At 45.0% G+C, this 26,623-nt stretch overlaps 1 protein-coding gene across 4 annotated transcripts in view; it reads left to right on the plus strand.

Annotated features, from left to right (window-relative positions):
* Nucleotides 1–26,623, plus strand: part of cobl (cordon-bleu WH2 repeat protein) — a 536,382-nt gene that overhangs the window by 342,871 nt on the left and 166,888 nt on the right. For 3 of the 4 annotated variants that reach the window (XM_078538619.1, XM_078538620.1, XM_078538621.1), the window contains 2 exons: nt 6,649–6,760; nt 22,260–22,475. In XM_078538619.1, coding sequence (XP_078394745.1) covers nt 6,649–6,760; nt 22,260–22,475 — 328 coding nt within the window. The remainder of the gene's footprint in view (nt 1–6,648; nt 6,761–22,259; nt 22,476–26,623) is intronic. The other variant, XM_078538622.1, reaches the window with a different exon arrangement.

Here is a 26,623-nt window from a genome sequence, read left to right on the forward strand (position 1 = left end):
GGGCACTTTATAAAAACTAAATGAAAACAGAACACCCCAGATAAAAAAATAAACTGTAAAGGGGCAATGGGAGAAAAGGAACACAAATGAGAAAAGTATAACTGACATGGAGACCAGAAAATGTTTTTACTATGGGATGCTCAAAAAGAAGAGGGATCAATACAGTCAAGGGGTGAAATGATGCCTATTATTAAGCTTAAAGAAAAAGTAATGGCTTTAAAGAGCAAGAGATATACATCGGCAGGGGTAGGGTGGAGGGTGCAGGTGGTAGGGGGAAGGGGGAGTAGGAATGTTTTGAGGGTAAGTGGAGAATTTTCAACCTTCAGTTTTTGTGAATGACTGGGGTAGCATCAGACCTTGAGCTTTAAATGACGAGTACAATTAGGAAGAGTTATCATGAGAGGAGAATAAGTGCTGAAGGAAGGAGGAGAAATGAAGAGCTGAATTTTGTCAGTTACCATGAAGCCCTGCCAGCGGGGCTGAAATTGGGAACCGACCACATTTCGGCTGGCGGAGGGACCCTGGGGCAGCATTTTTCTGGCAGTGGCCAATTAAGAGCCTGCCGCCAGGACCACTGTCCAATTAAGGATGGCAGCCCACCCACAAGAGGTACTTGCCCAATCAGAGGACTGGCAGCCTGAGCATCGCTTCTGCTAGCAATGGCTATTAGTGCGGCTGCAACACTGGTCAGAGGGTGCGTTAATGACCCTTGAGGACAGGTCATTGTGGTGGGGGAAGCTGGGTCCTGGCTGCCAGAGACCCATACATGTCCAAGTGCTCAGTCATTCGATCTCTGGTGATAGATTTCAACTGATGTTAAATCTATTGGTCTGTGGTCACCTGATTTCTTGCTCCGTCCCTGCTTAAATATGGAGAAGCATTTGTAATTTTCCAATGCAAAAACGCAACTCTGAATTTAGAGAACTTGAGAAAATTATGGCCAATCTCTGGGTGAAAACCTTGAGGTTTATTTATCCCACGTCTCATTATTTTCCCCATTACCTTTTTTTACTGGCATTAAATCCAATAAGTTTCTTCTGTTAGCTTATTTTTACGTTCCCTTTAACTGCTGTTATTTTGCCCTCTTCAAAGGGTTCAAAGCGCATATTTAACAAGACTGCAATTCCCTTACTGTCCATTATTGTCTTGTCTTCATCTGCTTTTAATTGCTCCACATCCCAGTTTAACACTCCCTTAATACACTTATTGCATTTTTGCTATTAGCTTTAAGTTTTTTCTATATTCCATTTTTGCACCTTTTATTTTCTTATATTATTTTGTTAGTTTTGATAGTTCTCCCAGTTTATTGGATATCCGCCTGTTTGTTACATTTGTATTTGTCTTTTCTTCTCGCTCGGTAATGTCTCTTACTTAATTTATTAACCTCTGAGGTCTGATGCCTTAGAATTCTGCAGTGGTTCTCCTTTGGTAGAAGACTGGCAGAAGTCCAAGAGAAGCTGAGTAAATAGCTATAGGACTATTCTCTTTGGTGTCTGCTGATCTCCTGCTGAAAATACAGTGAGAGAACCTCCATGGGCTTTTGAAGCCCATGCTTCAACATTGTATCACTTCCATGTGTGTGGAGAAAAAAAGATTGCTGTGGGTTTTCAGTCTTAATCAGCCTTGCCACTGATGTCATTTGACTTCATCCTTAATCTCCCCACTCTGCCAGCTCTTAGCAGCTGCGATTATTGGGTGTTTTGCAAATAAGCCATCAGTTCAGCTTTGAAATCCCCATACTGTTCCCAGCTGGGGCCTATTTCATCACCCATTCCTGCTGCAATAACATACTGAGGTATTCTGTAGTATGCCGCATTAAATACATTTGCACTTAAAATTCAAATCTCTGTTGAAGTTCCTTTACAAAGGCAGGAAAGTGGGACATTTTTTTGTTTACAGAATCAGTCAAGAATTTCTTTTTATTCTGCAGTTATTAATCCTGAACTGTCAGAAATAGGTCATGCGGTATTGTTATGAAGAATGTAATTGACTTATGCTTTGTAAGAATTCATTTGGGGATGAAATTTTTCCAGTTTCAGGACTACTTTTAATTAATCAAAAGTGCTGAAAATATAAGGATTAATTTTGTGAGAAGTGCTTGAAAACAAGAACATTAGTAATTGCAACATTCCTGCTGATCTGTTAAATGGAAGTTGTGCTTTTAAAGGTTTTTAAGGGAATTACTTCAGATAAGATTGTTAAGAACTGAATTTCCCATAAAGGAAGCAGTAAGCCATAACAAATGACTTCCACTACTATTGTTTTGATACACAAGAGTGCAATGAAAGATGTATTATTTTGTTGGATTTTGGCTTCCCACTTTTTGGCAAACAAATAGTTCGTTCACAAAACAAAAATCACTTGTTTTTTAGAATCTAGACCAAGAGCCATTTTTTTCTAATCTTGTTAGAACTTACAAAGGGTGCCACCCTAATTGATCTAACAGACTACTGAACAAATCCACTGAACTCTATCCAACAGAGTTCTTTTATAGCTAGAGAGTGCAGAAAAAGCTTCTGCAGAATTTTTTCATTTTGTCTATTTTACACGAGGAGGGAAGAGCATCGAGACTGCTGTAAAAGGAGGGAAGAGCATCGAGACTGCTGTAAATGCCATTCAAACAATGACTTGGCTTGGGGTGCACATGCAGTGAGGCAAACCAAATGTGACTGCTTTTCCCTTTCTTAAGGCAGAGTGTCTCATCATATTGAGATGTTCCTTCTAGTGCTCTGGTTAAGAGCTGATGAAATGCAATGTCAGCAGGGACTTGCAGCCCAGTGACTCAGACCTTTAGTCATCTAGTTGGGAAGTAGGCACCCTACCATCTGTCCTTACAGAGCACCCTGATGAAAACAAGTTTAAACATTGTTAAATTTGTTGTGCATGACATCATTCTCTTTCACTTTGATAATGAACCATGGTTGAGTTTTTTAATGAATGTTTTTTTTTATGAGAGGCTATCCAAGTTCTCAGGGCGTTCAGTACCATTTAGTGTAACCCCCTTATGGGTGGTCTGGTTTATTTTTAATTGAAAGACTGATTAACTTTCTTCTTTTGGCACAGAATGCTCATTGTGTGATGTGGTGCTGTACCAACCTTGGTTTGATTTGCCAAGCTTTATTAAGTTGTGTAGATTGCAGACATAAAATAAATATTCTCAATAAGAAGTTAGGTGTTGTGCAAAAATAAATTAATTTATCAGAATAGCTTTTTAAAAATTTGTTCATGGGAGGTGTGCATTGCTAATGAGACCAACATTTGTTGCTGATCCCTAATTGCTCTTGAGAAGGTGGGGATGAGCTGTCTACTTGAATCACTGCAGTCCACCTGGTGTAGGGACACTCACAGTGCTGTTAGGGAGGGAGTTCGGGATTTTGATTGAGTGACAGTGAAGGAATGGTAATTTAGTTCCAAGTCAGGATAGTTGTGGTTTGGAGGGAAACTTGCAGGTAGTGGTGTTCCCATGTGTCCATTGCCTTTGTCTTTATAGATGATAGAGATCATGAGTTTGGAAGGTGCTGTCAGTGGAGGCTTAGCTGGTTGCTGTAGTGTATCGTGTAGGTCATACACAGTGTTGCAACTGTGCAGCAGGAATGGAGAGAGTGATGGATGGAGATGTGTCAAGTGGTGGACGGGGTGCCGATCAAGCAGGCTGCTTTGTTCTGCAAGGTATTGAGTTTCTCGAGCGCTGTTGGAGCTGCTCTTATCCAGGTAAGTGAAGAATATTCCATCACACATGTTCCTTGTGCCTTGTGGATGGTGAACAAGCTTTGAAGAGTCAAGGGGTAAGTTACTTGTCACAAAATTCTCAACCTCTCTCCTGCTGTTGTAGCCGCAGTATTTATATGGCTGGTCCAGTTAAGTTTCTGGTCAGTGCTGATCCCCAGAAGTGTGATGGAGGCTGATTCAGTGATGGTAATACCTTTGAATGTCAAGGGGAGATGGCTAGATTACCTCTTGTTGAAGATGGTCATTGCCTGGCACTTGTGTGGCATGAATATTTATTCTCATCAGCCCAAGCCTCAATTTTGTCCAGGTCTTGCTTCATGCAGGTACAGGACTGCTTCAGTATCTGAAGAGTCCCAAATGGTACTGAACATTGTGGAATCATCAGCCAATATCTCTACTTCTGGTCTTATGATGGAGGACAAGTCATTGAGGAAACAGTTGAAGGTGGTTAGACTGAGGGCACAACCTTGATGGATTCCTGCAGTCATGTCCTGGGGCTGAGATGATTGACTTCCAACAACCACAGCCATCTTCCTTTGTGCTAGATATTGTTAGGAAATAGAGATAGTTTAAGAAAGTTACATTGGTATTTGTGGGTGTTCGGAATGGGTTTTAGCTTTAATGTTTAAGTTTGATTTGTATTTCTGTATCTCTATGTTAAGGAAAGGTCAAGTTGAGTTTTAGTTCCACTTTAAAAAGTACCTGCATTTCTAATGAGAATTTAAAACTGTAGGAGAAGTTAAGCAAACACAACAGTAGAAAAACTGGGCTGTTGCGTAGCAACAGGGGTCCAGAGAGGAGGGTCCCTTCGACAAACACACACACAAGAATCTAGAAACAGTAGTTTTTTAGTTCAGTTTTGAAGACAGCTGCCAAGCAGAAGCCACCTAGAAGGCTCAGATAGCCAGTTCCAAGCTAAAGTTGGTTGAAAGTAGCTGCCAGAGAGAGACTCGAGCAAAGGGGACAGATAGCCAGTCCCAAACTAAAGAAGAAAGTCCCCAAATCCTGGGGAGTGGAACAGGTGAAAGTCCCAAGCATGCCTTCGAGTCAAAGGAAGGACAGGAACCTGGAAAAGATCCCGTTAAGTGAAGTTGAGTGAAGAGCAGAGAGAAAGGCTCCAAGCTTCAAAGCTTAAAGAGATAAAGGCTTGGGAAAAGTCAGAAGGTCCAAAAAGACAACTGAAAGTCTGTAACTCTTCGCTATGGGCATGTGAAGCAGTGGTATGCTGTTGACAGCTGAGACAATGAGAGAGAGTATATGGAAGAAAGTTTGAATGCATGTGGTGATCCAGGGGAGAGGAACACCGGAAGGAGAGTTCAAAGACCTGGAGGTGAACTCTTGTGGAAGGTGTCTGAGAGAAATTATCGGATTGGGAGAAGATTCCAAGGCATGTTTTTGTAGATTGAAAACCCTCATGTGAAAGATGGAGTTCAGTGAGACTGTTTGGCTCATGGTGTAACAAGCATCTGAGGGGAGTTGAGGAGAGATCCGTGGCATCTGTCACTTGGTTTCAGAGTGTGGTGTGTCTGACTACAGGTTGTCAGTTGGTTTACATGGACTGTGCTTACTGTGTACATTAAAGTATAAGATAGCTTTTGTAACTTGTGTTATTCTTACAAATCTGTATATATCTGTAAAGGGATCGTTGTGGGTGAAGGAGTATTGTAATATAGCTCATCTTGTATAATAAATGTGTTACACTTTTGTTAAAAGTTCATTAACTGACTCCAGTGACTCTGTTTAGCAGCCCCTCTCCATGTATCTAAACAAACAAAAGTTAGGATCTATCAAGCTGGGTTCCACCCTGGGATCAGGCTTGTCCAGTGGTAACCTCAGCTGGGGATCAAAACAATATGACTCCAGTCAGTGGACAGTTTTCCCCGATTCCCATTGACTTCACTTTTGCTGGGGCTCCTTGATGGCATACCTGGTCACGTGCTGCCTTGATGTCAAGAGTAGTTATCTCACATCACCTCTTTTGTTTATATTTGGGCCAAGGCTTCTTGGTTCCCTCAGCAGCTGCTGCAGGCCCAGTCTTGGAGAAATGTCCTTCTCAACTCAGACAGCTTGGTGAGGAGCGGTGCTACTGAGCCATTCCTAGGGCCACTTCCTCCAGACTGTCTACCAATGTGCCACACTCAGGTGGACATACGTAAGGAAAGTGATGTAGAGTTTGGGACATTGGCTGTAAGATATGATTTGGTGAGTATGACTATTTCAGGCTGTTGCCTGACTAATCTGTGGGACAGCTTTCCCAATTCTGGTGCAAGTCCCCAGATGTTGGTTGGTTGCCTGGGCAGGGTGTGGCATTGTTGGTTACAGTGCTTATGTCAAGCTGGGTGGTCCATCCTGTTTTATTCTTATTTGACTTTTCTGTAGCAGTTTGATCCAACTGAGTGGCTTGCTAGGTCATTTCAGAAGGCAGTTAAGAGTAAACAGCCTGGATTCAAATGCAGGCCAGACTGGGTCAGGGCGGCAGATTTCTAGATGGGTTTTTGTGGCACTCCTGAAGTTCCAAGATCATCATTATTGAAACTGACTTGTTAATTCTAGATTTATTAATCAATTGAATGTAAATTCCCTCAGCTACCATGGTTGGATTTAATCTCATGTCGCTGGAGCATTAGTCTGGGACACTGGATTACTAGTCCAATAACATTACCACCGAATATTACCTGTTCCCACTATATTACATTTCCAATGTAAGGGAGTTTAGAAGCACTAAAATAGCTTGTAAATACTGGATAGAATCTATTGCTTGGTGAATAATAAATATCTAACCTGATCTATTTTGATGAACAATATTATTGACATTATTTACAAAGTTGAGAATAGGAGTAAAATTGCATATATAGATTTCAAATCGGATCAAACACAAGGTAAGAATATTTAATGTCATATTTTCTATTTTATATACAGATTGGTGCAGAATCCCTAAATTCTACACAGAAAAAACGACATGCTCCACCCCCACCATGTCGTATGCCAAATAAATTAGATGGAACAGATTTTGAGAGGAGCAATACTTTTGGTAAGTGGCAGTGATTCCTTTGTTCAGTGTAGTTTTTTAAGCACTTTTTGAGATACATGGCACTGCTCTAATTGTTAGAACACAAACTCTTGATGCTCAAGAGTTTTTGGCGAGTGAGTAAAATCTAAGAAAGAAATTGGTGAGCTTGTTTTAATTTCTGAAAGAGGCACCACCATTTAAATCAGGTAATAAAGTAAAATCTTAGTGACTCAGCTATGCATATCTCTACTTTTAGCTAATACATTAACCATTAACATGTATAATGAACCAGTTATACTGCAGTTTCTGAATTTTTGGAATGTGGTTTGCAAAAACTACCTAGTTGTGGATTCAAGTCACTGGCATGAGGGTGCTTTGAAATTTGGAAAGCTCCAGAAGGTAGCATTGACACCAGTGAGTCTTTGCAAAGGTTGCATTATAACTGCAACAACATGCAAGTTTTTACAATTTACTCTTTGTTATAGAAATGATTTTCCAAGCAACTTTTCTTGGTGGACACATTTAACTTTATTTACAGAACAGCAGCAGCAACTACATGTGTGCATCTAACTCTATAACTAAAGAAGAACTCCCGCCTCGAGGTTCCCTGTGCTGCTAACTAATTGGTTTACACAGATCACGTGATCTTACAACACAGGATTATTCTTAACACCATAGTCCTACATTTCTCAAAGTATAATTACTACATTCCTCCCCCTTCTAACTTTTCTGTACATTTTGTATATACAAGGATATTTATCTCCTGACATTACAATATTTACACAGGTCATGAAATTACAAGTTCCGTCTTTCAGGTGGTTTCCTGATCCGTGTGAAACATTGGAGCTTCACGACTTCACGACTTCAGATTCTTTTGCAGGAACCACATTCTCTGGAACCGTCTTAACATCAGGTATCACGTTAGGCACAGGCAGTTCAGTGTCTTCCACTCCGACAGAGACATCGGGCATGCCTGTCCTTGGTTGAGCAACTTCAACAGAAACCACAGGCTCAGCAATGGTTACAGGTGGAACATCATTTTGTTGGAGTATCTCCCTTTTTCTTAAATGATCCACATGCTTAGAGGCGATCCAACCTTCCACTTCCATGTGGTACGACAATGTTCCAGTCACAGAACTTACTTTACTAGGTAACCACTTCAGTTCTCCGCCAAAATTCCTGACACATACTGCTTCTCCAACAGTAAATGTCGCTCACGACTATGCAAATCATGAATCGCTTTTTGGTTCCCTTGACTTTTCTCCACCTTCCCCTCCAAATTGGGAAGAATCAGGCTTTGTCTTGTTCGAAGACGGCGCCTCATCATTAATTCTGCAGGTGTTGCTCCTGTCATAGTGTGGGGGGGTTGTTCTGTAGTGAAATAGGAAACGAGCAAGTCTAGTTTGCAATGATTCACCTGTTAACATTTTCATTCCCACCCCTAAAAGTTTGTACCATTCTTTCCGCCACTGCATTAGATGACGGATGGTTCAGTGCAGTCTTCACGAGGCTGATATCATTGATGTTGATAAATCGTTGAAACTCAGCGCTCGTAAACACAGTACCATTATCTGAGACAATTACCTCTGGTAACCCATGGATGGCAAAGCTTTGGCGTAGATTTTCTATAGTAGCGCCTAGCGTTGGCGACTTTACCTCATAAAGGTCTAACCACTTGGAATGGGCATCTGTAATCAGTAGAAATATGGCTCCAAGGAAAGGACCGACGTAATCTATGTGCAATCTCACCCAGGGTCTACCAGGCCACACCCATAGGTGTAATGGGGCAGCCACTGGCAACTCTTGTAGCTGTTGACATTGTACACAGTGTTTTACTATCGCCATCCATCCCCAGCCACCAAAGATAACTTTGTGCTATCGTCTTCATGAGATTCCTGGATGGACACTGTGTAGCTCTACTAAAAGTGGTTTCCCTCCTTGTGAAGGAACTACTTACTCGTGCACCGCATAATAGAATACCATCTTGACTGCTCATTTCATATCTTTGGTTGAAAAATGGCTTCAATTCATCAGAGACTGGTTCCTGGGACCCACCATGTAACATTTGGTCTCTCACTCGAGGCAGAACTAGCTCACTATTTGTCCAATTTCTTATCTGCCTGGCACAAACTGGTGAGGAATCCATAAAATTCATCACTAATACAAGCCTTTGGGATATTGGGACGTGGTCATTGTTCTCTTGCAAAGGATGGCGACTTAGGGCATCGGCATTTGTTATATAAATCCCTGATCTATGTACAAAGGTGTATTCATATGTCGCCAGAATTAGGGCCCATCTTTGTATTTGTGCAGAAGCTATGGGAGGCATAGCCTTTTCCTCGCTAAGCAGACCCAAAAGTCGTTTGTGGTCTGATACTATCATGAAATGTCATCCATGCATGTATTGGTGGAATTTTTTTACACCAAAAATAATCGACAGACCTTCCTTTTCAATCTGAGAGTGTCCTTTTTCCGCTGTGGTAAGTGTCCTGGGTACATAGCCTTTCGGCCTCTCTGTACCATTATCCATCTTGTGAGATAGTACCGCTCCCACTCCATAGGGGGACACATCACAGGTTAGCACGAATTCCTCTCTCAGGTCATGATGCACTAACAAATTTGAAGAGTGCAAGAGCTGTTTTACTTTCATGAAAACTCCTTGGGGTGACTCCCAAATTCAACTCTGGTTTTACTTTAGCAGTGAATGTAGAGGGGCTAGAACTGTTGATACATTTGGTAGAAATCGGCCATAATAACTTACCATCCCTAAAAATGATTTAAGTTCAGAGATGTTCTTAGGTGAAGGCGCCTCTCTGATTGCTTTAAACTTCTCTTCAACAGGATGTAACCCTTGGGCATCTAACTGATGGCCCAAATAAATGACTTCATTTGCTTGAGAAGTGCATTTTTCCTTCATTTGGCGCACTCCTGCTTCTAAAAATCATTTCAGGACTTACTCTAGATTAGCCAAGTATTCCTTTTCTGTGAATCCAGTTATCAGTACATCGTCCAGGTAGACCACAACTTGAAGTAGTCCTTGTAGCAAGCTCTCCATCGTCCCCTGAAAAATGGCACAGGCCAAGGAAACACCGAAGGGCAGACGTGTATATCGATATAACCCTTTGTGGGTATTTATGGTCACAAATTCTCAGGAGGCATCATCCAGCTCCAGTTGCTGATATGCGTGACTCATGTCAAGCTTTGTATATGTCGCTCCTATTAGTTTGGCGTAGAGGTCTTCAATCTTGGGAATAGGGTACCTGTCCACTTTAGCTACTTTGTTGACCATTAGTTTATAGTCCCCACAGATCTAGACGGTTTGACTTGGTTTAAGCACAGGGACGATGGGTGCTGCCCACTCTGAGAACTGAACCGCTTTTATGACACCCAGCGTCTCTAGCCGGTTCAACTCAGTGTCAAGCTTCTCTCTTAGGGTGTATGGCTTTGCTTTCCGGTCTTGCTTTCAAGAAGTGAGGAATTGCTTCTGAGTCCACATAAATCTTAGCCTGTAGGTCTTGGATTTTTCCCAGTTCATCCTGGAAGATGGTGTCATTTTTTCTTAGCAGCTCTGGCAGTCCCTCTGCTCGCAGCTGGAAGATTTCAGACCAGTTTAATTTAATCTCTTTCAACCAATCATGACCTAGAAGGCTTGGCCCTTCACCTTCTACCACCATCACTGGTAGCTGTGCCGATTGGTATCTATAATGAACAGTTACACCAGTGATACCTTTTACTTGGACTTCTTCGCCCATATATGTTTTCAACTTGGCAGATGTTTGTTCCAAATTTAATTGTTGATCACCTTTATTTAAATATCTGAAAGTGTGTCCTCCTATTACAGTGGTAGAAGCACCCGTGTCTATTTCCATTTTTAAGGGTTTACCATTCACTTGCACTGTGACAATAATTGGCTCTGTCTTCCCAGCTTTCATGCTGAATAATGAATAAATGTCAGAATTGGTTGTTCCTGGCTCTTCTACACCATATACTTCATTGGACTTCGATTGTTGCCTGGAAGCCTGTTTAAATCTCACTTTACAATGTTTCATTATGTGTCCACTTCTGTGACAAAAAATAACACCCTACCTTTTTAAATTGCCAATTGTAAGGAGCATGATTGTTTCCATGTCGATAAAAATTAATTTTTGACTTTGCTGCTAAGCTGTTTCCTCTAAATGTTTGGTTAGCGAGGGCTGTTTCCAACCTCTTGGCGGAGTCCCGGCTTTTTGCGCCACTTTCGGCTGATTGCTCCCACCCAACTTGGAGAACGGCACTATTTTGCGCCCCTTTGCGAACCATTTCTAAATCTCTTAAAGCACTTTCCGTCGCAAGTGCTATTTCTAACGCTTGCTTAAAATCAAGATTTACTTCGGCCAGCAATCTTCACTGAATAGCATCCATCCAAATGATCCCTGAGCATGTCATTCAGGGTTTCACAAAAATCACAGTACTCCATTAGTTGTTTTAATTTCTCCATGTATTCGTTCTATTCCGTGAATTGAACCTGAACCTCTGCATTGTGACTGAGGGCTTAGGTTGGAAGTGTCCCTTAACGAGGTCTATTAATTCACTGAAAGTCTTCGAATCTGGGGCACTGGGGGCCGTCAAGCTTCAAATTAAACTGTAGGTCTTGCAGCCACAAATAGTCAGGAGAATTGCTCTCTTTTCCTCCCCCGTGATTTTGTTGGCTTGACAACCGTAGCTGGTTCAAAGGGGTCGATTCTGCCAAACTGTGGCATCTCAGATGAGTATATCTGGCGAGGTACAGCACTGGATCTGATTTATCCTCATCACCAGTTTGTTATAGAGTTGATTTTCCAGGCAACTTTTCTTGGTGGACACATTTAACTTTATTTATAAACAGTAGCAGCAACTACATGCATCGAACTCTATAACTAAAGGGGAACTCCCTCCTTGAGGTTCCCCGCGCTGCTAACTGATTGGTTTACACAGATCATGTGATCCTACAACACAGGATTATTCTTAAAGCTACGGTCCTACATTTCTCAAACTATAATTACTACACTCTTGCTTGTCATCAGTGCATTCAGTATCAATGAGTTGTGCCCTGAAAGTGCCTTTAAGTCCACAAGTACAGATCTTCATTTTGATGGAGTACAGAGCAGACTGCATTAACTTTGTTCTGCTTACACAAGAGAAGGTGTCAGTCTCAAAGCAGTGTCTCCAGCATAAAGATGCAATTGTTTGTTTATGATGTGTTGCAAAGATTGAATTGTCAATACATTTTAATCCAACCAAAACAAAAGCTTGAGCATAGAAAGTACATTGTTTTGGTAAAGTCTGTCACGTTACTGCTGATTTGTGACTGTAATACACAATAAAAACAAAAAATGCTGGAGATATTCAGCAGGTCAGGTGGCACCTGTGGAGAGGGTAACAATGTTAACATTTCAGGTCAATGCTCTTTTATCAGAACTGGAAAAGCTTAAGAGATGTAACAGGTTTTATGTAAGTACAAAGGCAGGAAAAGTAGGGAGAGGAGGAAAGGACAAAATGGAAGGTCTGTGATACAGTGGAAGGCAGGAGAGATTAGGTGACAAAAGGGATGATGGTGCAAAGCAAAACGGGATGCTTATCAAACAAGCAAAGAAACGAAAGATGGGTCGTGAGGAGTTGTAATGGCAAAACCAGAATCATTACCAACAGCTGCTGTCTGAAAAAATAAAGGTGGAGGTTATGATCTGAAACTGTTGAATTCATGTTGAGTCCATAAGGCTGTCGAGCAGGCATGTCCAACTTTTTTGCTCAGGGGGCCACATTTGCATTTTTTTCTCAAACAAAGGGTCGATGAGCAAATTTTGGAAAGATAAGGTTTGGCACAGCAATAAACTGAGTTTCAAAAAAAAATCTGAGGTTAAGGAAAGAAAAAACTGCTGAGCAAATGTACAGGAATGCCACAGCAATAAATTGTTAATTTAGAAAAGAGTAATTATTAAAAATGAGCAGCGTGTGAGAAGGTCAGAGTGTGCGTGTCTGGCTCACTCCCAGTCTCAGGGTTCTCAGTCACTGACCCTCATCCACTGTGAGTGGGTGCGTGTGTATGTGTTGGTGTGTGGTGGTGAGCGTGAATGCGAAACCAGAAACTGGTTGCAAGGCAGGCTCGCACTGTGCCCCCCCATCCACACATTCAGTCTCTTACACTCCCCCCACCACACATTCAGCCCCTCACACTCCCCCACAAACACTCAATCTCTCACACTCACTCATGATACACTGTCTCTCACACTCCCCCCAACACACTCACACTCCTCCAGATGCAGTCTTAGTCTCTCGCACTCCACCTCCACGCAGTCTCTCGCACTCCCTCCCCACACACTCACACTGCCCCCCCACCCCCCAACACACACACACATTCTCTCGCACTCCCCTCCCACACACATCAGGCATAATTTTTTACTGAGCGGGTTCAACCCCCTCTAGCTTAAAATAATGCGTGATGATTTTGGGTGAGCGTCCTGACGTCATCATGCACTCGTGTGATATTTCGGTTAGCGGGTACACATGGGAATCAGAGTCAGTTAAGGCTATTAAAAAGGCAATTGAACTGGATTTTACATTGCCTGTGTGATTTTACACTAGTCGCATGGGCAAAACGGGCAAGTAGATAGCCAACAATTTCCTAAACCTCATCCAAGGGCTGGATAAAAAAGGCATTGGCAGTGTGAGTGGTGAGCAGTTTTGGAGATAGTTTGCTGCTGGTTACTTTATGGGACTTGGCAGCTTCATCTTTGTTCGGGGCTTCATTGTTAGCATTTCCAGGCTTTATTTCAGGACTGATTGGAAGATTCAGACCGTGTGGACCCTTCCAGGCATCAGACAGCCTTCTGTTACCCTGGTAATGGGGATTGCGGACTCTGCTAGTGGCACTTCCTCTGGGGAGGAAGAGAGTGGCAGAAGTGGGAGGAGGCCATGTGTCCCAATGCAGCTTCCAGGGGATACAGGACTGAAGGTGTTGTATCTGAATGCACGCAGTATACGAAATAAGGTAAATGATCTTGTGGCGCAGATTGCTGCAAGGGGATCAGGACTGGGAGCTAAATATCCAAGGATATACATCCTATCGAAAAGATAGGCAGGTTGGCAGAGGGGGTGGGGTTGCTTTATTAGTAAGAAATGAAATTAAATCGATAGCAAGAAATGACATAGGGTCAGATGATGTAGAATCTGTGTGGGTAGAGTTGAGGAACCGCAAAGGTAAAAAAACCATAATGGAGTTATGTACAGGCCTCCGAACAGTAGTCAGGATGTGGGGCACAAGATACACCAGGAGATAGAAAAGGCGTGTAAGAAAGGCAAGGTTACAGTGATCATGGGTGATCTCAATATGCAGGTAGACTGGGAAAATCAGGTTGGTAGTGGATCCCAAGAAAAGGAATTTGTGGAATGTCTACAAGATGGCTTTCTGGAGCAGCTTGTGGTGGAGCCCACTAGGGAACAGGCAATTCTAGATTTAGTGATGTGTAATGAGGCAGATTTGAGAAGGGAGCTTAAGATGAAGGAACCCTTAGGAGGAAGTGACCATAATATATTAGAATTTACCCTGCAATTTGAGAGGAAAAAGCTGGAATCAGATGTAACGGTATTACAGTTGAATAAAGACAACTACAGAGGCATGTGGGAGGAGCTGGCCAGAATTGACTGGGAGATGAGCCTAGCAAAAAGATAGTGGAACAGCAATAGCAGGAGTTTCTGGGAGTAATTTGGGAGACACAGCAAAAATTCATTCCTAGGAAGAAGAAGCATACTAAAGGGAGGACGAGGCAACCATGGCTGACAAGGGAAGTCAGGGACAGCATAAAAGCTAAAGAGAAAGCATACAATGCGGCGAAGAGCAGTGGGAAACCAAGGGATTGGGAAGCCTACAAAGATCAACAGAGGACAACTAAAAAAGAAATAAGGAGGGAGAAGATTAAATATGAGGGTAAACTAGCCAGTAATATAAAAGAAGATTGCAAGAGTTTTTTGAGATATATAAAGGGTAAGAGAGGGCAAAAGTGGACACTGGGCTGCTGGAAAATGACACTGGAGAAGTAGTAGTGAGGAACAAAGAAATGGCGGAGGAACTGAATAGGTACTTTGCGTCAGCCTTCACAGTGGAGGACGCGAGTAACATCCCCAAAGTTCAAGAGAGTCGGGGGGCAAGGTGAGTATGGAGGCCATTACCAAGGAGAAAGTGCAAGGAAAACTGAAAGGTCTGAAGGTGGATAAATCACCTGGACCAGATGGATTACACCCCAGAGTTCTGAAGGAGATAGCTGAAGAGATAGTGGAGATGTTAGTGGTGATCGTTCAGGAATCACTGGAGTCAGGGAGGGTCCCAGAGGGCTGGAAAATCGCTAATGTTTAAGAAGGGAGTGAGGCAAAAGACGGGAAATTACAGGCCGATTAGCCTGTCCTCGGTCGTTGGTAAGATTTTAGAGTCCATTATTAAGGATGAAATTTCAGAATACTTGGAAGTGCATGGTAAAATAGGGCAAAGTCAGCATGGTTTCATCAAGGGGAGGTCATGCCTGACAAATCTGTTAGAATTCTTTGAGGAGGTAACGAGTAGGTTAGACAAAGGAGAGCCAATGGATGTTCTCTACTTGGACTTCCAGAATGCCCTTGACAAGGTGCCGCACAGGAGGCTGCTCAGTCAGGTAAGAGCCCATGGTGTTAGAGGCAAGGTACTAGCATGGATAGAAGATTGGCTGTTTGGCAGGAGGCAGAGAGTGGGGATAAGGGGGTCCTTCTCAGGATGGCGGCCGGTGACTAGTGGAGTTCCGCATGGGTCAGTGTTGGGACCACAACTTTTCACTTTATACATTAATGATCTAGATGAAGGAACTGAGGGCATCCTGGCGAAGTTTGCAGATGATACAAAGATAGGTGGAGGGACAGGTAGTATTGAGGAGGTCGGGAGGCTGCAGAAGGATTTGGACAGGTTAGGAGAATGGGCAAAGAAGTGGCAGATGGAATACAACGTGGGGAAGTGTGAGGTCATGCACTTTGGTAGGAAGAATAGAGGCATAGACTATTTTCTAAATGGGGAGAGAATTCAGAAATCTGGAGTGCAGGATTCTCTTAAGGTTAACTTGCAGGTTGAGTCGTTAGTTAGGAAGGCAAATGCAGTGTTGGCATTTATTTCGAGAGGACTAGAATATAAAAGCAGGGATGTGCTGCTGAGGCTTTATAAGGCTCTGGTCAGAACACATTTAGAATATTATGAGCAATTTTGGGCCCCGTACCTCAGGAATGATGTGCTGGCCCTGGAGAGGGTCCAAAGGAGGTTCACGAGAACGATCCCAGGAATGAAAGGCTTAACATATGAGGAACGTTTGAGGACTCTGGGTGTATACTCGATGGAGTTTAGAAAGATGAGGGGGGGATCTGATTGAAACTTACAGAATACTGAAAGGCCTGGATAGAGTGGACATGGGGAAGATGTTTCCATTAGTAGGAGAGACTAGGACCCGAGGGCACAGCCTCAGATTAAAGGGAAGACCTTTTAGAACAGAGATGAGGAGAAACTTCTTTAGCCAGAGAGTGGTGAATCTATGGAATTCATTACCACAGAAGGCTGTGGAGGCCAGGTCATTGAGTGTATTTAAGACCGAGATAGATAGGTTCTTGATTGGTAAGGGGATCAAAGGTTACGCGGAGAAGGCAGGAGAATGGGGTTGAGAAACTTATCAGCCATGATTGAATGGCGGAGCAGACTCGATGGGCCGAATGGCCTAATTTCTGCTCCTATGTCTTCTGGTCTTATGGTCTTATGAGAGGGACCCTGGGAGGAGAGGCGGAGGCACAAGGACCTGTTTGGACCTGCCTTATACAAGCAATGACCTCAAGTGCCAGTGTGGGAGATAGATGAGGCACCCAGTATCCCAGCTAGGGGCCCGTCCCATCCATGGTGAGCATGGAGGTCCAGAGCAACCTCACATTGGCGCACAAGCTGCTTGTCATCTCTGTGGGCCCCTCTCAGGGTGCTCTGGATAAGGGCAGCAGCTTCTCCACTCCTCCGGTCCAGTGACCGTTACATCTGATGAGGCTACGATGACTGGGGATGGCAGGGCCAGCAGGAAGTCCAAGATGGAAGGGGCCACAGAAGATGCCACTAGCTTGCTGCCAGGGTTTACAGGCGGCAATACAGCTACCTCAATATTTCTGAGGTGCAATGCCGAAGGAGGTTCCACCTCCCAAGGGAGACAGTGACCTCTATTTGCCAGATGATTGGGCCTGAGATCAGCTCTGACTGTGTGGGTGGACACCTCATGCCAGTGGCTCTGAAGGTCACAGTGGCCCTCAACTTCTATGCCCCCAGGTCTTCCCAGGGGTCAGTGGGGGATTTGTGTGGAGTGTCCCAATCAGCTGTCCACAGTTGCCTGAAGCTGGTGACAGAATCTCTGTTCTGGCAGGTATTGACTTTTATTCTTTACGTACGGAGGAGGCCAGCTAGGCTGAGCGAACCAGAGGCTTTGCAGTGATTGCTCGGTTCCCCTGCGTCCAGGGTGACATCGACTGCACACATGTGGCCATCAAGGCACCAGCGGGTCAGCCAGATGCCCTTGTCAACAGGAAGGGATTCCACTCCTTGAACTTGCAGATAGTGTGTGACCACAGGATGCAGATCCTGCAAGTCTGTGTTAGGTACCCTGGCAGCTCCCATGACGCTTACATCCTGAGACGCTCCCAAGTCCCAAGGCTCTTCAGTGCTCCAGCCCGACTGGATGGATGGCTGCTGTGTGACAAGGGCTATCCGTTGATAAGGTGGCTTATGACGCCTCTCCATCACCCAAGAACCGAGCCAGAGCAGCGTTACAATATGAGTCATTCCTCCACAAGGGCGGTAGTATAGAGGACCATAGGTCTTCTCAAGATGTGCTTCCAATGCCTGGACCTTTCAGGGAGTGCACTACAGTATCCCCCAGAGCAGGTGTCACCGATAGTGGTTGCATGCTGCGCGCTCCACAATCTGGAACTGGCAAAGGGGTATCCACTGGAGGGAGAGGATGTTGACGCAGCTCCATAGGCCACAGATGATGAATCCAGTAGTTAGTCAGAAGACCAGCACGGTGAGGAGAACGCTAATGGCGTGAAGGCAGACCTCGGTAACCTCCAGGGAGGCAGGGACGCCATGACCCAACGCTCCTTCAGCTAGGCCACCAAAGATCTGCTCCCACCTCATGCCAGGGCTGCTGCCTTCATCCTGGATGTGTGAAATAGACCTTTAATTTGAACCCAAAGTCCACTCACAACCTGTGCAATAAAATATCGAGTCACTCACATCCTGTGTTACATACAGGTGTATCCTGCACCAGGAAGAAAAAAATGAAGCATACTCAGGCCATTGGAACCAAAGCAAATTTAATGTTATTGTTACATCGAATGCATAATGACATTGCCACTACTGGTGTTGATGTTCACACCAGCAGACATGTAAACCAAACGTAAAGGAATAGAAAATCACCCATGAACTCTCCCTCTTGTGGTCATGGCACCTTTAACTTACATTCCTGAGTGCTCCATCTTGGTGCCCCTCCCACCTCGCTGCCACCGGCATTGGAGACAGCCTGCTGACTCTGGTATCTTGTTGGCTTTGATGACCTTGGCGGTCATCCTTTGGCCAGTGGAGCCTGTGCGTGCCCTGCCTTTGAGGGAGCAGCCAGTGCCATGGCTGGCAACTCCCCAGTCATCGCTGCCTCATCAGGTGTGACGGTCACTGGACCAGAGGAGTGGAGGAGCTGCTGCCGTCATCCAGAGCACCCTGAGAGTGGCCCACAGAGATGACAAGCAGCTCGTGCGCCAATGTGAGGTTGCTCTGGACCTCCGTGCTCATCATGGATGGACGGGCCCCTAGCTGGGATACTGAGTGCCTCGTCCATCTCCCATACTGGCAGTGAGCACCTGAGGTCATTTCCTGTATGAGGCAGGTCCAAACAGGTCCGAGCACAACCCCAGGAACCCCTGGTTCTGTCCCTGCAGCTGCCTCCCCATGAGAGTAGCCACTTTCTCAATGGAAGAGGCAGCGCGCTCTGCCATGAGGGTCCACCTGATCATCCCGCACATCTCGCTGCACATCTAGCATCTGCCGCCTAATGGATGACTCCAAAGGCTCATCATCAGCTGTCGACTGAGCATCGTCCTGGTCTCCAGCAGTCCTCCGACTGCCGGCGCTCTGCCTCTGCCTGCACCTCAAGCGAGTGTGAATTGCCACACCAATGTGCACCAACATTCTAGCCACGGTTCTAATGCCCACCGAGGTGTTGGTGTCTGCACTAGTGCCTGGGCCAGAGACTGGGTGTGAAGCCCGGTGGTCCACCGGTGTCAGGGATGGCCCTTCGGGGTCCAGAGAGCGAACGCCTGCTGGCAAATCTAAAAGGGAGAACAAGGACACGTCATTAGTCAAATTCATCACACTGTCACCGTGCATGCCAGGCACCCTGGTTAGACAATGGAGATCTGCATCATGATGTCATTGTCTTTCAATGATCAATGGGGAACTCCAGGTTTGAGGCTCCAATCAATGAAGAGACTACACTAGAATGGTTGCATAATCTGAAACTGTCACCTCTGCCATGACAAACTGCGTTCTTAGCTTTGCCTGGCACCCCTGCTTCTCCACAACCAGTTGCACATGGAGCGTGCCGGCTCTCCAGCTCAGGGACGTGCTGCTCGAATCTGGTCAGCAGCAACAGGTTGGATGGGCCTCCGCCTGTACGTGACTTCTCTGACTGGTTCTGACTGTCCTTTCCTGAAAGGACAGAGAAGCCTTGTTTAGTCTACTCTCTACCTGCAACGCCATTGCAACCTGGCCAACCCCAGTTGAGGAACATCTTGCGGGGCATATCTGAGTCACGGCCCTCAGGCCGCAAGGCACTCAGTCCAGGCAACCAGATCTCACCCCCTTGGCCAGCTCCGGCATCATTGACAAGTAATTAAGAAGGCGAATAGAATGCTATCCTTTACTACGAGAGGGTTGAACATAAAAGTAAAGATGTTATGCTTCAGTTATATAGGGCATTGGTGAGACCGCACCTCGAATATTGTGTGCAGTTTTGGTCTCCTTATTTAAGGAAGGATGTAAATATGTTGTAGGCTGTTCAGAAGAGGTTCACTAGATTGGTACCTGGAATGAGTGGGTTGTCTTATGAGGAAAGGTTGGACAGACTGAGCTTGTTTCCACTGGAGTTTAGAAGAGTGAGGGGTGATTTGATTAAAGTATACAAGCTCCTGAAAGGCCTTGACAAGGTGGATGTTGAAAGGATGTTTCCTCTTGTGGGTGAGTCCAGAACAAGGGGACACTGTTTTCAAATTAGGGGTAACCCTTTTAGGACAGAGATGAGGAGAATTTTTTTCTTTCAGAGGGTTGTGCAACTTTGCAATTCATTCACTCTCTCATTCCCCCTGCACTCACAGACACACTCTCTCACTCCCCCAGCGACACACACACACACAAACACTCTCACTCCCACATACATTTACTCAGTCATACCCTCACACTCACCCACATACTTATTCTCTCATTCCAGTCCCCCCAACACTCACAGACACACCCTCTCATTTGACTTTGCCCTCCTGGGCCATCAAAACTTCGCCTGCACTTCCCTGGGCCCATGGAGCCTGCACGTGCCTCGAGTAATAGAGTCATAGAGAGTAATAGAGTCATAGAGATCTTCAGCACAAAAAATGGCTGTTCGAGTCTGCGCCGGTCAAACAAATACCTAACTATTCTAATCCCATATAGAGTCATAGAAGGGCCACCAAAATTTCACTCTCTATAGGACCAACGTAACTGGCTCCCCGGGCTCTAGCACTGATGTACCTGACACCCTGGGAACCAGCACCAACGTACCTGACTCCCTGGGAACCAGCACCAACGTACCTGACTCCCTGGGCACCAGCACTGACGTACCTGACACCCTGGGCACCAGCACCAACGTACCTGACTCCCTGGGAACCAGCACCAACGTACCTGACTCCCTGGGCACCAGCACTGACGTACCTGACACCCTGGGAACCAGCACCAACGTACCTGACTCCCTGGGCACCAGCACTGACGTACCTGACACCCTGGGAACCAGCACTGACGTACCTGACTCCCTGGGCACCAGCACCAACGTACCTGACTCCCTGGGCACCAGCACTGACGTACCTGACACCCTGGGAACCAGCACTGACGTACCTGACTCCCTGGGCACCAGCACTGACGTACCTGACTCCCTGGGCACCAGCACTGACGTACCTGACTCCCTGGGCACCAGCACCAACGTACCTGACTCCCTGGGAACCAGCACCAACGTACCTGACTCCCTGGGAACCAGCACCAACGTACCTGACTCCCTGGGAACCAGCACCAACGTACCTGACTCCATGGGAACCAGCACCAATGTACCTGACTCCCTGGGCACCAGCACCAACGTACCTGACTCCCTGGGAACCAGCACCAACGTACCTGACTCCCTGGGAACCAGCACCAATGTACCTGACTCCCTGGGCACCAGCACTGACGTACCTGACACCCTGGGAACCAGCACCAACGTACCTGACTCCCTGGGCACCAGCAGCGACGTACCTGACTCCCTGGGCACCAGCACCAATGTACCTGACTCCCTGGGCACCAGCACTGACGTACCTGACACCCTGGGAACCAGCACTGACGTACCTGACTCCCTGGGAACCAGCACTGACGTACCTGACACCCTGGGCACCAGCAGCGACGTACCTGACTCCCTGGGAACCAGCACTGACGTACCTGACTCTCCAGGATCCAGCACTGATGTACCTGGTTCCCCGGACTCTCGCATGGATGTACCTTCACTTCCCTGGCCTGGCAGTCCTCATCACACTCAGCAATGCCGGTGTTCGCTGCTCCTCCAGTCAGAGACTGTTTCTCCCTCATTTGCTGCTGAACAAACATGGGAGAGAAACAGTCTCTGATTGGAGGGTAGCTCCATGCAGAGTCTTCCATTGAAACTCACCTGTCTGACTGGAATTTTGAAAACTGGCTGGGGCCCATACAGGGGCTTTGTATGTTGGACAAGCCTGTTGTAGAGGATCTAATCAAAAGCTGGGATGCTGTTCCTCAAGTTTATATTGAGATTCACTGGAACAGTACAGGTGGCCACTGGGCAGGAGTTTAGAGCGGGATACATTATGCACCTCATCTGTAAACTACACTGAGATTGGGGACTGCAGGCAAGACTGTAACTAGACGTTTCTCTCTGCCTTCAATTAATAAGTAAATGTCAGACAGAATGGATTTTTCTTGAAAGAATAGCTCATAGCATGACTGGTTTGGAACATATCTGCAATTAAATCATTGTTATAAAACTGTACCAATCCTATATTGTTGCTAATATTCAGATCATGTTGCTGAGAGCTTCGGTTATATTATATTTAGTTAATACTGTCTTTGTTTCTTTTCCTCAGTTTGTGTTGAAATGTTGTAACGGATTGCTAGAGGCTTTCAATTATATACCCCAGACATACTTATTACCCTACTTAATCCCCTATCTAGGTAATGCTGGACGTCAGGTGCCACTTAAGCCTCCAAGAGGTGCATCGCCAGTGTCAGGCAAACCACGTAGTCCACCCCAGTTAACGATTCCTCCTCCCCCACCATACCCACCTTCTCCAGACATTGAGATTACCAACCAGCCAGGAATGTCACCAGAGTGTGATTTGACTAACACGGTACCTGATGTTACTGAACATGGTGAATCGATGCCTGAATGTAGGTCCTCTAAATAGTACAGTCTATCTTCTGTAGTCTTAACAAGTCGTCATATGCTAATATTGAGCTCTTCAGTGGTTTTCGTCAGCCTTACCAAACTTCCTTCAACACAAATCAAACTTGGGAACTTGCTTTTTCAAATTACCTACAGTTTTATTGCCTGTTCTTTCACTGGAATATTATCAACAAAATGCTGTGGTTGGTATTTTGTTAACTCTGCTTGCAAAAATATTTCAACATGGGAATATGACATGAAGCATACATCAGAAATATTAATATATTTTTGAAAGATTGGGGGGTCTTGTGTTGATCATGTTATGAATTTGATCATTGTGCTTTCCTCTCTAAAGCCTGAGCTGGGGGCCAACTCAGATGGGTAAGATGAAAGCCTGTTTTTGGGGAGGCCCAACACATTAAGTGCCAATCAGCAGCTGCGGGCTTTCCCCATGGTCAAGAACCAATAAGAGGCTGGCAGCTCTTCATTGCTTGGCAGCACCACTGGAGAGGTAGTGGCTGCTGCCAGTGCTATACCCACCTGAGGCCCAGGATTGCCATAAACCCAGGCACTGGTGATTGAATGATGGCAGGAGGGTTATGGGGTGGGGGGGCCACAGGACAGGGGTGTCAGAAGCAAGGGCAGAAGGATTGTTCTCAGTGGCCCCTTTTCCTGATGCTGGGTCCCTTGATCAGGCGCTGAGTGACTGACAACAAGGGATCCTCCCCCAGAAGCCTGCATGCAAACAGTGCAGGGTTTGCTTTTCAGGCTCCCCACATGGTGAGCCCCCTACCTGCTGCTGGATGAATGCTGGCATCTTTTTGCCTGATTAATTGCCCCAACACCAAACTCGCCGTGGGGACGGCATTAAATTTTTGCCCCACTCGCCACATCCTACCAATTAGAGTACCTGCTCTTTATCCCTACTCGTTGTCTCTCCTTCCACTCAGCCAATTTCCTCATCAGGCCAATAGGTTAACTTCACTTTCATGAGCTTCAACTTTAGCTCAAAGTCTCTTATGAGGGATTTTATCATTCTCAGTCCAAATAAATAACATCCTTAGAAATATCCCTCTACACTACTTTATTCACCTCTTCATAAACGGCAGTCAGGTTCGTAGGCATGAGTTATCCTTTACAAATGTATGTTGACTCTCGCTGACCAGCTGAAAATTTTTAAGATATTCCGTCATGTTATCCATAATTATGGAGTTTAATAATTTCCTGACAACGGATGATCAGCTAACTGATCTATAGTTCCCAGATTTTCTGCTCTCACCTTTCTTAAATAACGGAATGACATGCACAATTTTCCAATCCGAAGGCCTGGTTCCTAAAGTCAAGAGCACTTTGGAAGGTTAAACTTAAGCCATCTGCAATGTTTCCACCTACTTTCATTAAAATCCTGGGATGGAAATAATCTGGCCCTTGGGATTTATCGCTCTTTATGGCCATTATTTTCTTTATTACTGTTGTTTTGATAACGTTAATTTCAGTGAGTTGCTGTTCCTGACTCAATATTAGTTTCCTTGGGATGTCTGGCGTGCACTTCCTCAACTGTAAACACTGAGGCAAAATAATTATTCAACATGTCTGCCATTTCCTTATTCCCCTGGACAATATCAGTGTGATCTATTTGTAATAGGCCCAGATTGCTCCTGATCGCCCTCTTTTTTTCTCATTTTGATTTCTTTGTGTTGATTTTGATATCGCTTTCATTCTCCCTTTTTGAAGTGTTTATTATTTATTTTGTTATCCTTTGCTCTTGTTTGTATCTTTCCTGTTCCCCATGAGTTGTGCTTTTTTTTCACAATTTTCAGTGCTTTTTCTTTTAGATGCATGTCTTTTTAGTTGTCCATGGCTCTTTCATTTTTGATGTAGAGCTCTTGCTGCTTAGGCCTATAAACTGGTTCTGTATAATATTAAATTCCTTTTTGAACACCTCTTGCTGATATTCTATCATTTCACCCATTAAGAGGTTTGCTCAGTTTACTGTGGACACTTTCTATTTTATTGCGTTGAAGCCAGCCTTACCTAATCTAGATTCTGAGTAGCTGTTCCTCGTTTCTCCCTTTTGAACATTATGCTTCCCCTTATGGGAGAGACTAGAACTAGGGGACACAGTTTAAAAATAAGGGGTCTCCCATTTAAGACAGATGAGGAGAAATTTTTCTCTCAGAGGGTCGTTAGTCTGTGGAATTCTCTTCCCCCAGAAAGCAGTGCAGGCTGGGTCATTCAGTATTTTTAAGGCTGAGTTAAGGAGTCAAAGGTTGTGGGGAGTAGGCAGGAAAGTAGAATTGAAGCCACAATCAGATTATATGGCAAACAAACTCGAGGATCCGAATGGCCTGCTCTTGTTCCTAATTCATGTGTTTGTAAATACTTCTTGATTCAAGCTTACATAAACCACAACAGGTATTGGGAGCAAAAAGTGGCACATCCTTCCACTCTGCACCCAATTTCACCAAATTCCCAACTTATGCACTCTATTTATACTCTTTCGAGTTATCAACAGTCACAGATTGCAACTCTTTGAGTACAATCACAGTTCTTGGTTTTCCGGGAGCGGGACATGAACCCACAACCCTCTGATTCAAAGGCGAGGGTGCTATGAACTTCAGCTGATATTGTTTATATGCCTTTTTGAGCCACACCCAAGTTACAAGAGCACACTCACATTCCTGCAAACAGTCATAAATCATTTATTCAGGCAATCACTTCCAGCAAATTGACTTTTAACTGCCACTGACAGGCAGTTTCTGTTAACTAGCTTGCAGTTTCTTTTACAGTTTTTAAATTCTACTTCAAATGTTAAACTAAATTTCAATTTGAGAAATACTCACCAACACTTACCAAAAATTCCTACTCTCACCAATTTGTCCATTTTTGCACTTTATTCAGTGCCGGCAGAGTGTGTGTCCCAGTTCATGGTGTAGTGCTGCATCTTCCATCATCTGACCATCATGAGGGCACATCATGGATGTGGTGAATGCCTCAGCAGGAGTTAGAATTGGAGGAGGAGGAGTGGATAAAACTGATAGATCAACCTTCCAGACAAGTCTGAGAGCACATCATTCAATTCAGGTTCCTTTGAATAAAATCCCAGATCCTCATTGTTTAATCATTCCACATCTTACTGTCTGTCTATTACAGACCACCACAGCACCTCTTGGTAAAAGCCCCCACAAAGTAACCACTCCATACCAACTATATCCAGCTAAACATCAAATATTACATACACTAGTCAACAATCACCCTTGTGCAGTCCCTTAGTGCCTCTCTGACAATGTCTTTGCCTGGCCTAGCGCTCCTACGCAATGCTACCCTAGTGGCAGCAGCATGGCTGAATCTCAGTTAGGGAGACTGCAGATGGCCTTGCAGGACATCACAGGCAGCTCTGGGCCTTGAGGATCCAGCTTCAGACTGCATCATCGAATACAGGCAGCAGTAGCCTGGACAGGCTGGCTACGGGCAAAAGCAAATGCACTGGTGGAGTGGCAGTAGGATTGAAGTTACTGGCAAAAGAAGCAATGGTAACATGAAAAAAGACTTTTTTTATGTAGCGAGTGGTTAGGATCTGGAATGCACTGCCTGAGTGTGGTGGAGGCAGAGCCAATAATGACTTTCAAAAGAGAATTGGAACATTGCCTGAGCAGGAAAAAAATTCAGAGCTACGGGGAAAAAGCAGGGAATGGCAATAGATGAATTGCTCTTGAAGAGAGCTTGCACAGACACAATGGGCTGAATGGCCTCCTTTTGTGCTGTAACGATTCTGTGATTTTTCTAAGATTATTCTAAGAGAGGACATCAGATTCATACATCACAGAGCCACTACTTCCACTCCCCAGTTTGAGGGGGTGGGGGTGGCAGGAGGGGTAGGGGGCGCTCTTCAGTTATCCAAGTAATCTGTTGGAGGACCGATTGTTCTGTTACCCTGAAACACTGGTGTCCGCAGACATGATAGCAGAACTCTGAGCCTGCATGGCAGCAAGATGGGTTTGCATGGCACCAAAATGAGATTTTATGACCTCAATCTGAACTTCCACTGCAGCACCCAGACATTGGAGCCGTCTTCTTATGCTGCATTAGAAGTTGAGACAACAGCCATCAGCCTGTGTCATTAAGGTCAGGCCCACACTAGTTGCGTGGAGTT

This window comes from Cetorhinus maximus, chromosome 3 (genome assembly GCF_964194155.1).
Source record: "Cetorhinus maximus chromosome 3, sCetMax3.hap1.1, whole genome shotgun sequence".
NCBI lineage: Eukaryota > Metazoa > Chordata > Chondrichthyes > Lamniformes > Cetorhinidae > Cetorhinus > Cetorhinus maximus.